Here is a 15,132-nt window from a genome sequence, read left to right on the forward strand (position 1 = left end):
AGAATTTAATAACCAAATTGACAAGGCCATCAGCAAGTGTCGTATAGCTCCTTCACCTTGCTGACTTTTCTTCTCAACATTCCTTTAGAACAAGTTCCTCTTTCCATTAGACTTGTTTTTAATATTCTTGGGAGCTTTAATTGTAGCCAACGTTCCTGGCCCACATGAAGTCATGTCTTTGGAGAAGGTTCTTTCAGCTTAGCTCAACCAGACAGACATACTTATTTGTAAATTTGTAGTCCTCAGTTTATTATTATATTTAAATCATGGCAGAATTGATTGAGAGAGAAAGCTGACTCTTCAACTCATTCTCTTTTTTTTTTTTTTTTAATGCACAGAACTTTCTTTACCAGTAGGGAATTATCAGGGTTTGCAGTGAGGGCCTCAGATTTGTTCTGGGGAGTCTTGAGACCAAGGGATGGGATTTACTGGCATGTGCCTTCATGCCTGTGTAAAATTTTGGCCCTAGGGCATATGAAGAGAACTTTTCTTCTCATTGGTTCTCTGTGATGCCCAATCCCTTTTCAGGTGTTGGGTACTCAGCCTGAGACACATGCATGCATGGTTTGGCATTACTGTATGAATTCTTTTTTGAGCACTTGTTAACTTTTTAGTTCTTTGATTTTGTGTCCTGTAATTAGAGTTTTCCTGCCTTGCCCACAGTCAGGACAAATCTTTGTCACCCGCCAGTCCCACAGCCGCTCAGACCCAACCAAGTAAACACAGAGACTTATATTGCTTACAAACTGTATGACTGTGGCAGGCTTCTTTCTAACTGTTCTTATAGCTTAAATTAATCCATTTCCATAAATCTATACCTTGCCACGTGGCTTGTGGCTTACTGGCATTTTCACATGCTGCTTGTCCTGGCAGGTGGCTGGCAGTGACTCCTTCTGCCTTCCTGTTCTTTTATTTCTCCTCTCTGTTAGTCCCGCCTATACTTCCTGCCTAGCCACGGCCAGTCAGGTTTTATTTATTGACCAATCAGAGCAACTTGACATACAGACCATCTCAGACACCTGCACTCAGGCTTGTGGTCCTAATAATCCTCTATGCGGACCTGCTGGGTAAAGCCACGAGGAACCCAAGAACGGGCTCCCACAGGACATACAGAACATCCCACAGCACTTTTTTTTTTTGGGGGGGGAGTACAAACTGTAACCACATCCCGCAGCAGTGTCCTATTAGTCTCATAGCTGAAGTGGCATGTTATAATTACAACACAAACTCCTCTCCTGTTCTTGTGTTCTAATAGACAGCAGTGCCAGGGTCTTCACTACTTGTAGAATATCAGTCTTGAAGAAGGAGTCCTTTCTAAGAGGACTGCTGTGTCTCCTTCCCAAATTCCCCATCTTATCAGTTTAGGACACAACGCCCTTATATAATAAATACTTTGGGGCTCGAGACTGCCACCTTTTTCTAATTCTGGGCTCAGTCTCTGTCTTAAGGTTTCCATCGCTGTGAAGAGACACCATGACCATGGCAACTCTTATCAAGGAAAACATTTCATTGTGTGTGTGTGGGGGCTTACAATTCAGAGGGCCATTATTATCATGGTGAGTAGTATGGCAGTGTGTGTTGCGGGCAACAGGAACATATCATAAGAACTCAGCTGGTTATGGCAAAGTCACTACCTGGAGGAATCAGGGAATTCCTCCAGAGGAAGCCAAATCCCAAGGAGTTTTTTGGTGTTACTTGGCTTGTTATATATCATCTGTCTTCTGTTATGAAAATCATGTGTGCCTTCATAGTTTTCCTAATTGACTTTTCCCTAAGAAGGGCTGACAGTGTGGACTGATCACTCTCTGGACATACACATTCCAGGTATTTGGAGAACAGCCTCAGGAAAGGCTTTCTCTGGAATCAGATATCTCCCTTAGCCACTTTCAAGGATTACAGGAAACACCACCCAGGTGGGCCCCCAACTTCTGAGGATAACAATGATAACAGCCTACCTGCAAGTCTCCTGACTTAAATTCTACAGAGAGACACCACCCAGGGGGCGCCCAACTTCCGAGGACTAACAGTGATAGCAGCCCCACAGGCAAGTCTCCTGACCTAAGGTAAATTCCACAAAGAGACACCGCCTAGGAGAGGTGGACGTTAAGTAATAGCTTTACACAATTTAGCTCGGACTCTCCCTTTATATACTGGGAATTCCAGGGCATGAGAGGGAGAAGAGAAAAGAGAGTGGAAGAACTAGACGGGTAAGAACGTGAGAGGAACAAACAGATGAGGAAGAACTAGACTGAAGGGCTAGAAGAGAGTACCAGAGGAATGAGATGGAAGATGAGGAAGAGACAGATGGGGAAGTACTAGCTGGGTAAGAACAAGCTGAAAAGGGCCTAGATGAGGCAGAATTAAGATGAGAGAATTAAGATAGAACTTAGAGGGAGTAATAGAGAGACATCAGGCAAGAAAGGAGCTAGACATGAGAACAGAACTGAAGCTGTGTATAAAGGATATTATGCCAGAGGAATTAAAGCAAGTGGAGTATAGAGCTCGGTGTGCTGAGATTCTATTTCCTGAAAATAGTCCTTGCCGTTAGTAGTTCTCTCTCCTGAGCCCCTGGGATGTATAATATTAAGGCCGGTCCAGCTAATATTATACAGGAAGTGTGCATGCAGACATGGTACGGGAGAGGTAGCTGAGAGTTCTACATCTGGACTGGCAGGCAGCAGGAAGAGACAGTGAGCCACTAGGCCTGGCTTGAGCTTTTGAAAACTCAAAGTCCAGCCCCTCACCAGTGACACACTTCCTCCAACAAAGGCCATACCTACTTTGACAAAGCCATACCTAATAGTGCCACTCCCTATGAGCTTATGGAGGCAATTACATTCAAACTACCACAGTCAGATTGCTGATTACCTACATCTGTACAACTCTCAAAGTTCTGAGAGAAGCAGTCGCCAGCCACCACCTCAGAGAGAGGAACCTGGGGCCTCCTGCTCATCTGTGACTAATGAACTCTAAGCATCTAACAGTGATAGTGGGCCAGAATAGTCTGCTTCCCATATTGAAAATCGTGGCAAGACGGGGAAGATGTTGTATGATATTGGGGAAACCCAGACTACCTGTTAAGGTTCTTGGTCTCATTAATAAAAGAATTGAAGGACAGGCAAAAAAAAAAAAAAAAACAAAAAAAAAAACCCAAAAACAAAAAGCAGAAGCTTGAGGACAAAAAAGGGAGCTCAAACAGAAGCCTGACTATTGACATTTCAAAAGAAAACTTACAGGCAAGTTGTAAGTCTTGAAGCCACACAGATGAGAAAGGAGGTCTGCCACATGGAGACAGGCAATCACACGCTTGGGAGAGGAGCTTTAGGCAAAGAGCAAAGTAGCTCAAAGCATTTGTTAAAGAGAGTTTAAAAGCATACTTAAGCTCTGGCCACCACCTAAAAGAAAAAGAAAGAAAGAAAAAAAGAATAGTTATATCCTTTTAAGTCAGGACCCAGAAAGGCAGGTAGACCCAGCAGAATGTCCTGGCAGCTGGTTCGCAGGGACTGCACCAGGGAGTGGGAATTCTGGGAAGGCAAAGTATATACATCTCCTTGACTGCAGGTAAGCCCTCATCCTTGCTCCATAAAGGATTTTCAGGTGTAGCCTGTTGGGGTAAAAGCACCCACAGTCATGTAAGTAAACCGTCACGGATGCTCTTGAAAACTCAGTAGTAAACTCATTGTTTTCCTAGAGTGAGTTTTGGTGATATTGTGCCTTGATTGTTTCTTGGTATTTTGGGAGACAGGGTAGATGTTGCTTACATGCACCTTGTGAAGGAATTTTAGCAACACTAACAAACGCAAATCTCTCTCTTTTAAAGCAGGAATTCTCATTAAAACAAATCAAAAACTTTCTCATGCCATTTATTGACCCCATGCAATAGGCTATATTTTGAAGTGTAAATATTATTACACCTAATCCTTGTAACAGTCATTTGTAGGCAGCAATATTCCAGGCTTTATAAGAAAACAGAGGCTCCGAGATCTTACAAAATTTGCTAAGATCACAGGGATGATAAATGGTGGAACTGAGGTTTGAGTTATGAGGGTTACCACACTTGGACTGTTTTGAGCACTACCACTATGCATTGACTGTTTCTGACACATGGTGCTCTTGAAAAGTTTTTTGCAAAAATCACAAAAAGTACACTCAATGTTAAAGCCTGGTGCAGGCGAGGCCTAGCATTTTGGATAGGTAGAGGAGTCTACACAGAACAGTGAACTTCCGGTCCAGTTCTGAGTTGGGTTGAGCAGGGAGTCGGAAGTACTCCAAGTGGAGCATCACCGGGAACTGCGAGGGACGACGGCGGCCGGGCCCCCCTAAAACAGGGCACCTCTCCCAAAAGAAGCGTCTCAAGGAAGCGCGGCCTCCGGGAACCGCAGGATCTAGTTCCGCCGGCTACTCCCACTCAACCCGAACCCGGACCCCGGGAGGGAGGTGTGCCAGGGCGGCGCGCTCCAGGCCGAGCTTCCGCTTCCGGCCCCCCGGGCTCCGCCTCAGCGGAAACTCGGCTCCGGGGACGAGAAAGAGGGGGGACCCGCGTTAGCCGCGCAGGCGCACGGCAGCCTCTGCCATGGCGCTGCCGGGCTCCTTGAATAGGTATCTGCTGCTCATGGCACAGGAGCATCTGGAGTTCCGCCTGCCGGTGAGCCGTCCTGGGGTGCCTGACGCGGCGGCTCGCACACCGGCTTCGGGGGTCGGGGGGCAGCCGCGCCCGCGTGCGCATGGGTTGGGGCGGGGGTGAGGTCGTCGGTGGGACTGAGCTATCTCAGGCAACCTTCCCCCGGGGCCAAACCTTGTCATTCAGCCCCCCCTGCACGTGCGCCCGGCCCCGCCGGGCAGCAGGAGACCCTCACCAGGCCCTCCAAGACTCTGCTTCCAACCGAGGACGCAGGCCTCCCCCCGAGGGCACCCGGTGGCGTGTGACAAGTGTCAAGAGTATGAAGTTGAGGCTTGGTGCAAGGCTTTTGAGGGTGGTCCTTGATGCCAAGTTGGGAACCAGCTTTTGATTGACTCAAGAAACGTTTTTTTTTTTTTTTTTTTTCTCCCCAGAGCGCCCTTAAATCGCGTGATCCCGGCGGTGAGGATGTGTTTCACTGATAGATAGCTCTGCCCTTAAAGAGCGTACTGTTGTCCATTTAGGCTGGGGGTCAGCAGACACCTCAGCCCAGTTGTAACCTTGCCAAGTGCAGGGATGGGGTGACCAGCACGGATGGGAGCTTTGAAAGAGCGAGTCTTATCCACTGAAGGGTGGGGGCTTTCAGTGGTTTCGTTGAGGGGATGACTTTTGAACTCCAGGATTAGTTAGCTGGGCCAAGGAATTAAGTACAGTAGAAGTATAGTATCAGCTGTTGTCCATGACTGGTCACCAGTTAAGTGGCAGAGAGTCGTAAGGAGAGAGGAGAAGTAGGTTGATGGACCAGAAAAAAAGCAGGCTTGAGAACTCTGTAACTTGGAAGAGGGATTACAGTGTTTAAAAGTAAAGGGGCAGAATTAGATTGTTTTTAATAGGAAAGCAAAAGGAAGGGTGGGCTTGCGAGGAATAAGCCTGGAGTTGAGACTGTTTAAGAATCTGTTGGAATGTTAAATGATTAAAAATTAACCTAGTGTGAGCAATAAGAGGGTAGGATAGAATCTCATCGCAGTGTAGGAGAGGAGATCTCATTACAAGTGGTTGTGAGCCACCATGTGGTTGCTGGGAATTGAACTCGGGTCCTCTGGAAGAGCAGTCGGTACTCTTAACCACTGAGCCATCTCTACTGAGCCATCTCTCCAGCCCCCTTCCTTACTTTTTTTTTTTTCTTTTTTTTTAAAAGATTTATTTATTTATTTATTTATTTATTTATTTATTTATTTATTTATTTATTATGTATACAGCATGTATGCCTACAGGCCAGAAGAGGTTACAGATGGTTGTGAGCCACCATGTGGTGCTGGGAATTGAACTCAGGACCTCTGGAAGAGCAGCTAGTGCTCTTAACCACTGAGCCATCACTCCAGCCCCCCTTCCTTACTTTTGTAAGTGTACACACAGGTTAAAAAAAAAGTGGTTGGCCAAGTACAAATGCTTGGAAGCGTTGACGTTAGAGGACAGCCGGAAGAGGAGACTGTGCAGGGTGACAGACGTAAGGGCCTCAGACATGAGGAGAGCAAAGGTTTAGAGAGCAGAGACGAGGAGCACTGAATGCATGTGCTTTGTGGTTCAAAAGGAAAGTTATTCTCTGCGAAGGTAAGGAGGGAAGGGAAGGTAGACGTCTCATATATCAGAATATAAGATGGGAAAGTATAAGATGAGTTATAGATTGAGGGGGGAGGGGTCTAGGGAACAGACCGGAGGAGAGAACGGAACTTCAGTCACCACCATTTGGTTTTTCGAGACAGGGTTTCTCTGTGTAGCTTTAGAGCCTTTCCTGGAACTCGCTTTGCAGACCAGGCTGGCCTCGAACTCACAGAGATCCGCCTGCTTCTACCTCCCAAGTGCTAAGATTAAAGGTGTGTGCCACCACTGCCCGGCTCAGTTGCCACTGTCTTGATTGCCATAATATCACTGTTTCTGTGCTGATCTCTGCCCATGACATCTACCCTGTCAGGTAGCTGTGATAATGTGCATGTGAAGAAATGGAGAGTCAAAGGATGTGGTAGCATTGAGAAGATCTGAAAATCGAATTGTAGTCTTACTCCCGTGTTTCATGATGTCTCCTATTCAAATTTGTGTTATTCATGTTGGAAAGGAGCCTTTGGGCTGTCTTCACTGATTTACCTATTGTCTGTGCTAGTTTGTGATACACACACACACACACACACACACACACACACACCTCTTAAGAATATTTTTATTCTTTGAAATTTTCATGCAATTTGTTTTGATTGTGTTCACCTCCAATTCCTGCTAAAACTCATTAACCTTCTAATACAAGAAACAATTTGATGCATAGGCAAAGGAAAAAAAAAGTAGTAACGCATGTTGTTCAGATCTCCCATTCTTTTTGGTTTGGAATGGGACACTTGATGATGTGGCTGTCTTTCTCTCCTGATGGCTGTGGGCAGAGTGTTAAGACCATCTGGCAGGGAGGAAAGGAGAATGTCTGCCACCAGCAGCGGGAGCACTTAGTTCTTCTTAGTTACTTCCTCCCTAGGGCCACTGTAAAGGATTAGAATCCATTTGCTATATATTTTTTAAGGAAACAGATTGTCAGTGTTGAAGGCAAACTATTTGCGTACTCATCCTGCGTTTGTCAGTACAGAGGGATTCCTTAGAAAGATGTATGCACTGTTTAATCAGATTTCCTCTTTGCATGCATGTTACATTTAAAATATCTGCTGTGGGCAGGTATGGTGGCACACTCCTGTGATCCCTGCCTTTGGGAAACGGAGGCAGGTGAATCAGGAGGTCACAGCATCCTTGGCTCTAGGAGACTCTGTCTCAAAAAATAAACAAAAATAAAAGACTCACTGTACTAGTCTTTTCTACTTTTATTGCTATTGGGAAAGGAGGTTAACCATGAACTTGTACATACTGACTTCACAGTTATGCTCCCTAGCTAATTATTTCTTTTTTCAAATGTCTTCAAATCATGTTTAATAATTGATTTTATTTTAATTAGTTGATTGTCTTATTTACTGATCTGTAGTGTCTATAAACTTTTTCTACCTCCCAAACCAGGACAGGACAGTTTCTGATGAAATACTTTTGCAGCTCATGTATAAAATTTCTCAGAAATTGCTTAATCATGGTTAGGATGGCACAGCTCTCCTCAGAACCCCACATTTAATTGCCTGATGTTGAAGCCTAAATGCCTCAAGTAGATCTCAGCCTACTCTTTGATTTCTATTATTAGAGATGTTTTTCATAGCAGACTGAATAATGTGCACGCGGGCACGCTTCTTGGTGGTGTACGAAATAGCTGGCAGGAGTCACGAAACGGCACAGAGCTTTATTGTGACTCATTACTTGAGAGAGTCTGGTTGGAGGCATCGTGGAGTGCCTTAGTCTGTGGCGGGATTATGAGGAAGCCGCTTGTTCACTTGACACACACCAAGAAACGGAGCAGGTTGCAATCATGTGGGAATAATCTGCAAATCCTGCCTCTTAGTGAAGGACTTAGCCATCCTGCCCTGTAAATGTGTCATCATTCAAAGCCGCTCCACAAGCTAAGGGCTGAGAGTTAAAACACAAGCCCTTGGGGCCATTTCTTAATCAGACAATAACAATATATATATTTTCTCTGTATTTTCAATGCAGGAAATAAAGTCGTTACTCTCACTGTTTGGAGGCCAGTTCACTAACAGTCAGGAGACTTATGGAAAGGTAAGATGATTTTTTTTTTTAAAGGGAATAGGTAATTTATTTTGGAGCCATTTTGAGTGACCAATGGCCTGAGAACCCAGATTTAGGTTATCCCAAATTCCATGTTCCAGTGTGGAAGCTTCATGGTTTTACAGAACAAAGGAAGTCATAAATCAAGGTGAGGTTAAAATATGTTGGTCGGTGCATCAGAGAGGTGGTTACAGCAAGATGGAGGAAGACTCGCTGGAGGCCTAAAGTGCTGCCTGGTGCCATTCTTCGTTTTCGGATTGGTGGACGCTAGTAGTCTGCTGAGTTACTAGATTTCAAAGGGTTTCTATCTGTTAGCCACAGGATGTTAGTTTTGATACAGAGGTAGACCAGGCTAAAGCTAAGCCCAAGATGAGGTACTGCAGTTCCATTAGTACTCAGTTTCTGCAGACGCAGCGTCTTCCAGGAGCTCTTCACAGTTGCCCCCGTTGGCCAAGCTTCACATTTTTGCTCTTGCAGGGGCTGTATATGATTTATAAGTTCCTTTGTAGCTAGGAAGGCTCATTGCTAGTATCTGTTGTAGATGGGGCTGAGTCGTGGGCAGGACAGTAGTTCATGGGAGAGGAATAAGCTGGTAAAGACCTGTAAGGAAGAAACTCCTGGATTGTATCAAAACTATTAATCATCATGATCTGGATCTGCAGTATTTCCTTTTACTCTTTCTTTATCTGGTACAGCGTTTATGTGTGACATATAATAGGGTTCCTGTACCTAAAATTAAGTAATTAAGAGCAGTTTGGCCTAATGGAGCAAAGGTAAGAGATGAAGGGAGATATATTTAAAAATAACTAAAATGTACATATTTTCACGTAGATTGACTATAATTTCCCCTGTATTTACAGTTATTTGTGCTCTATGAACTGTCTTATATATTTTTCAAGGTTAGAAATGAGTTAGAAATGGAAGGTGGCACTGTAATTTTATACCCCCCTTTAAATTAGTAAAATAAAAATAATCATTTAATTAAATTTTAATCCCTGCTAATTGTACTATATGGCATTTAAGATACTAACTAAATCAAGAACCATCATCAGTACATGTTGTTATTAGAGATTGGTATCTTTTTTATAATTTGGATAAGAAGAGCTAACCCAAATTTTGAGTATCTCTAGGTAGAGTAAATGGAGTTAAAATTTAATTTAATAACCAATTTTTTTTATCCAAATTATAGTGAACTGTGGAAATACACACACACACACACACACACACACACACACACACACATACACACACACAGTGGAAATACTTGAATCTTTTAAACACTGGATTTAAATAAGGTAGGGGTTTAGGGTAAGCAAACAGTCACAACAGAAAGACATCATCAAGTGAAAGGACATGATATCTTCATTTATAGCTTCATAAAAATCAAGATTTGCCTTAGTTTATCACTTAGAAATCTGCCAGGAGACAGACATGGTGGCTCATGCCTTTAACAGCTGGGAGGCAAAGGCTGGAGGATCTCTGAGGTCAAGGCCAGCCTTGTCTACGTAGTGAGGTTCGGGACAGCCAGAGCTATGTAGAGAGACCCTGTCTCACCCTCTCCCTCCAAAAAAGAAGTAAGCCAGGTGGAATAATAAATATCATAAACAATTAAAAAAAGTCTGACTACCTTAAAGTCAAAATTTTTAAGAAACAGAAAGTGAGAGAAATTTTTAGTTACTTAGGAGACTCCATTGGTCAGTGGCATTGAAGATGAGTATCACCCTGCATTTTTTTTTTTTTCTTCTGGTTTTTCAATACAGGGTTTCTCTGTGGAAAAGTCCTGGCTGTCCTGGAACTCACTCTGTAGACCAGGCTGGCCTCGAACTCACAGGGATTCACCTGCCTCTGCCTCCCGAGTGCTGGGGTTAAAGGTGTGTGCCACCAACGCCCGGCTTCATCCAGCATTTTTGAAATCCACTTGAATGTGCTCTCAGATGATGTAGGAAAGTTCAGGTAAGGTGGACTTAGAGTAGGTCGTATATAGTATGTGTCCACAACCTTTGGTGGCTGAGCTGTCTCTCCCTACATAATAATTTTAAAACACTAGGATGTTTATTTTGTTTGAATTATTTTGAGTAGTTCTGTAGTGTAGTGTCAATATCAGAAGAAGAGAGATTAAATATGACAGCCTCATCTTTTTCTTGCAGAAGACCAGAGGCCTTAAATTAAAGCCCTCTGTTAATGGCCTTTTGTTCCCAAGTGACTCCCTCACTGCAAAAAGAATGGCGGGGAGACTGTGGATATGCTGTGTGAGAGTGATGAACTAAGGTCAGAGCACTGCTGTGCTCAGCCAAGTTTTGACAAGGGGTTGTAAGGGTGGAGCTTACCAGCCTGTTTTTGAGGGTGCTGGGACAGAGGATTAAGAAGCCTTTGCTGATATCTTAAATAAAATGATAAAATAATTGAAGTTAATAACAATAATCTACACCATGGCTTTACATCATCTTTAATTCATAGGATGCCCAGGGCCACAGCTATCCAGAAAATGAGTGACCAGGCTGGGCATGGTAGCATACTCCTGTAATTCTTTCATTTGGGAAGTTAAGACAAGAAAGTGACAAGTTTGATCCTAGCCTGGGCGGCTCAGTGAGACTTTATCTTTGAGAGGAATTGCCATAGTTTGATTTCTGTTGTGGTGATAAATAGTATGACCAAAAACTACTTCTGGAGGAAAATATTTATTTGGCTTACACCAGCTGATCCTAGTCTGTCATGGATGGAAGTAAGGGCAGGAGCCTGGAGACAGGAACTGAAGCAGAGATGACGGAGGAGTGCTGCTTCCTGACTTGCTCAGTTTGCTCTCTTATACACCCTAGGACCACTTGCCCAGGGATGGCACAGCTCCCAGTGGGGTGGGCCCTTCCATGTCAATCTTTTATCAAGAAAATGCCCAGGAGACTTGCCCCCTGCCAGTCTGATGGGGAGGCAACTCGGTGTGTCAGGTAGCAAAAAGCAAACCATATAGAGAGCAAGGAAAGAGGGTGAAGGAAGGATTTAGTAATTAAGAACTAAATGAAGGTGTGTTACTTAGGAGTTACAATAATGACATTATAAGGAGTGATTAGTAATAACAAAAATGCCAGGAATATATTCTGTCGTATATGCATTACTTTTCTAGTCAAACTTCATAAAGGCAAATGAAAAGTAATCTTAACCTGAATGTCACACACAGGCTTATATTTTCAGCACTTGGGAGGTGGAGGCAAGCAGATCTTAATACATTGAGTCTGAGGCCAGCCTGGAATACATAGAAGCGATTTTTTTTTTTAAAGTAACTTTAAAGTGTATTGATATTTTCATTTATGGACTCATTTATAAAAGTGTTCTTACATTGTAATATATTATCTTAAGTTATCTACTAAGATAATTTACCTCTTTACTACCAGAAAGATTTTTATTTTGATTAGTCAAATCAAGCATTTTTACATTTAATAAGAATGTCTCCTGTTGGCTTCTTGAATCAAAGCATTTAGACCTTGTAGCATTTTAGTAGTAATTTGCATGCCTTTTTTTCTTTCAGTCTCCTTTTTGGATTCTTAGCATTCCCTCTGAAGATATTGCAAGAAACTTAATGAAACGGACAGTGTGTGCCAAGTAAGAGAAACTCCTCATGTTGTGCAGTGTGCATATACATGGTCTCACAATCACTATATTCTGGTTTTTGCTGTGAAGGTTGAAGTGTTTATCTGATTATTCTCTATCAGTAAAACCTCAGGAGTTAGATATCGGGGTAAGAACCTGAATGATCAGAGAAGCAACCAGTGACCTCTTATTCCTCTATCCAAAAAGGCCGAGACTCTCTCTAAGCTCTGCCCTACTATTTCCTGTGTCTATCTGTCCTCGGTCTTCCAAAACCTCTATGGCTAATTTTGGTCAGCTAGTAGCTAGCTCTGCCTTCTGATTTAGAGCAAACTTTATTGGCAGTGTCAGGAGCCTCAGAATATGATCAAAATATCCCACAACATTTCCTGCTTTTTGTCTAAATCAAAAGGGGAGGGTTTTTAACTCTAATAAAGTAAAACTATATACAATAAGAACAATTATCAGGTAAGAATTAGATTCACAATGTCCAGTCCATTTGCATTTGACAAATTCAGAGAAAATAACTCCATTATCTGTCTCATCTTGGTGAGTCTAAAGTTTTATACCTAAACCATTTTCTATCATAACTTGTATCATCATCCTAAAAATATCTTTTTAGACCTAAAAATATTTTCTTAGATAAATAACTTAAGCTTTTATGTTTCTATATCTCTTATGTAAGTTTTTTTTTTTTTTTAATTTGGTTACAAAGAAAACTGTGTGCTATCTAGTCTTCAATCCCCAACAGAGACACAAGAAGGATATAATATTACCTGAGTAAACGGGAAGTGTAGAGCAAGCAGCTTCCAAAACTATAGAAATGACAAAGACATCTGGCTGCCTGGACAGTCACCCAGGGTTCCTCTGTAACATTGGGGCATTTTCTGTGAAGGAGGAATTTTGAAAGATTGTCCTACCTTGTCTTGGCAAAGTTTGGCAATCACCTTCTTTTGTGTCCTGCTCATCCAGTTTGGACAACATACTGTCAGCAGTTGAGGCAAGGGCGGTTTCTTGCCTAAATGGTAGCTTTGCCACATTGAAAGCAAACTCTATATGGAGTTTCTTTGATGCCCATCATCTTCCCTGTAGTAGATTGGTGCTGCTAGGAGGAGATGTCTGTCATTGTCATGAAAAGCTTTATGTTATTAAAACATCTTAAATGCCATAGTCTGTAGATCTCTGAAGTGTTTGAAGACCATCTATCTAAAATATATCTGTTTGACTTTGAAAACATACTTAACATGGCCACTAATTTGTTATAGATGACTAACTACTAACTTATGTTTCTTAATTATCTTGAACAGTTTGCAATAATAACCTTTAAGGACATTACATTACATTTTAAAGTGAGCTGCATTAAACAAGAGTAGAAAAATATATACAGTATATTAAAAAACTTAAATTTATGTCAATATACAAAAATATCTTAAACAAGAGTAGAAACATATATATAGTATAACAAAAACAACCTTAAATTTGTATCAATATACAAAAGTACCTTAAACAACTGTGAAAACATATATATATAGTATAGTAAAAACAACCTCAAATTTGTATCATTATACAAATATCCATACCAATGTAAAATATTTAAGACAAGTAGTTACTTTTTTTTTTTTTTTTTGGTTTTTCAAGACAGGGTTTCTCTGCGTAGTTTTGCACCTTTCCTGGAGCTCACTTGGTAGCCCATGCTGGCCTCGAACTCACAGCGATCTGCCTGGCTCTGCCTCCCGAGTGCTGGGATTAAACGCGTGCGCCACCACCGCCCGGCAAGTAGTTACTATTTTAGTTTAAAAGTAGACTCAGTAATTTACCCTTTTATCCTATCATACCTATATCTCCCCCTTTTTCTTTTGAGAATGAGATCCCTGAATCTAATCTCCTTTGCTTAGTTTCCTCCCTGGCTGTGTCCAATAATAACTTGTATTCAACTCCCCTAAATGATAATCAACATTCGTAATCCACCAAACAACCAAAAACCACCCACCCCACTTCTTTAGAATATGGGCATCGTGTTTTCTAGACTGCTGCCTGTTGTCTGAGGGCAACAGCATCTTTAGGGGAACCCTGAGAAAACATAATGATCAAGTCCTGGGAGAGCTAGCTCTGTCATTTGTTGTCCAGTCTCTGTGTAATGGGAAAGTGCAGGGCTTATCTGAAGTCCTGACTTGAGTAGTGTATGAAGATGGACCTTCTCAACTAGCTGCCTTGAAATTGTCCTGAGCAGTTTGTAGTCAAAAGCTGATCCTTGGATGGTGTTTGTCAGCTTAGTGGAGTTACCACAATCCAGGTGGAATTGTGGGGCCCCATCATCTTTTTGGATACTTCAAAGGTCACTGTTAGGGACGGTCATAGTTCACTGAAGAAAACTTAGACATTTTAAATGTTATATGCAGCTGAATTTGGAGAGGTTAAAGGACCACAATTTGTTAAGTACATCTGAGGTATACAAACTTAATTCCTAGTTACCTGATTAAAACCTTTACTTTTTATTTAGACAAAAGGGTGAAATGTGGGATATTTGTATAGTAGATTAAAATAATGAGTTAATTGAAGTTATAAGAGCTAGTGGGACAAGCTTTCCGAGCTAAGGCCGAGCTTTCATAATTAATAATAAGACTCCATGTCATCATTTGGGAGCTGGCGGTACAGAGAAAGACTTGCTACAGAAGGTGGTAGAGGCTAAAACAATTGTAGCTTGAAGTTATGTAGATTTACCATTGGATGGTGATGAAGGAACAGAGAGACTTACCTTCTGGAGCTGAGGTGACAGACACTTATGTTTATCAGGGGGATAGTGTGGAATGACATATTCTTACATCGAATGAATGCCACGTTTAGTGTAAAGAAGTTTTACAAAATCTAAATCTGCTTTTCTGCAATATATATATATATTATTATCATATATATATATGATAGAGAAATGAATTTTTTTTTTCTCCTTGGTTTTTTAAGACAGGGTTTCTCTATGTAGTCTTGCTGTCCTGGAACTCACTTTGTAGATCAGGCTGGCCTTGAACTCACAGAGATCCTCCTGCATCTGCCTCCCAAGTGCTGGGATTAAAGGTGTGTGCCACCACCGTCCAGCTAAGAAAGAATTCTAATAATCATATTTTTAAATTGTTTATTGCTTATTCTTGTTCCTAGATTTTTATCATGAATCCCTCATTTCCCTTTTCTTTAAATTTTTTTGATTGACACTTAGTTGTTTTTTTTCTCTGAAAATAATGGCA

At 41.9% G+C, this 15,132-nt stretch overlaps 1 protein-coding gene across 1 annotated transcript in view; it reads left to right on the top strand.

Moving 5' to 3' along the window:
* The first annotated feature begins 4,510 nt into the window (after window positions 1-4,510).
* The window catches only part of Trmt11 (tRNA methyltransferase 11 homolog), a 49,667-nt gene continuing 39,045 nt past the window's right edge, over window positions 4,511-15,132 (top strand). The window contains exons 1-3 of the mRNA XM_028868331.2: window positions 4,511-4,645; window positions 8,243-8,308; window positions 11,838-11,911. Coding sequence (XP_028724164.1) covers window positions 4,574-4,645; window positions 8,243-8,308; window positions 11,838-11,911 — 212 coding nt within the window. The 5' untranslated portion in view covers window positions 4,511-4,573. The remainder of the gene's footprint in view (window positions 4,646-8,242; window positions 8,309-11,837; window positions 11,912-15,132) is intronic.

The sequence above is a fragment of the Peromyscus leucopus genome, chromosome 8a (genome assembly GCF_004664715.2).
Source record: "Peromyscus leucopus breed LL Stock chromosome 8a, UCI_PerLeu_2.1, whole genome shotgun sequence".
NCBI lineage: Eukaryota > Metazoa > Chordata > Mammalia > Rodentia > Cricetidae > Peromyscus > Peromyscus leucopus.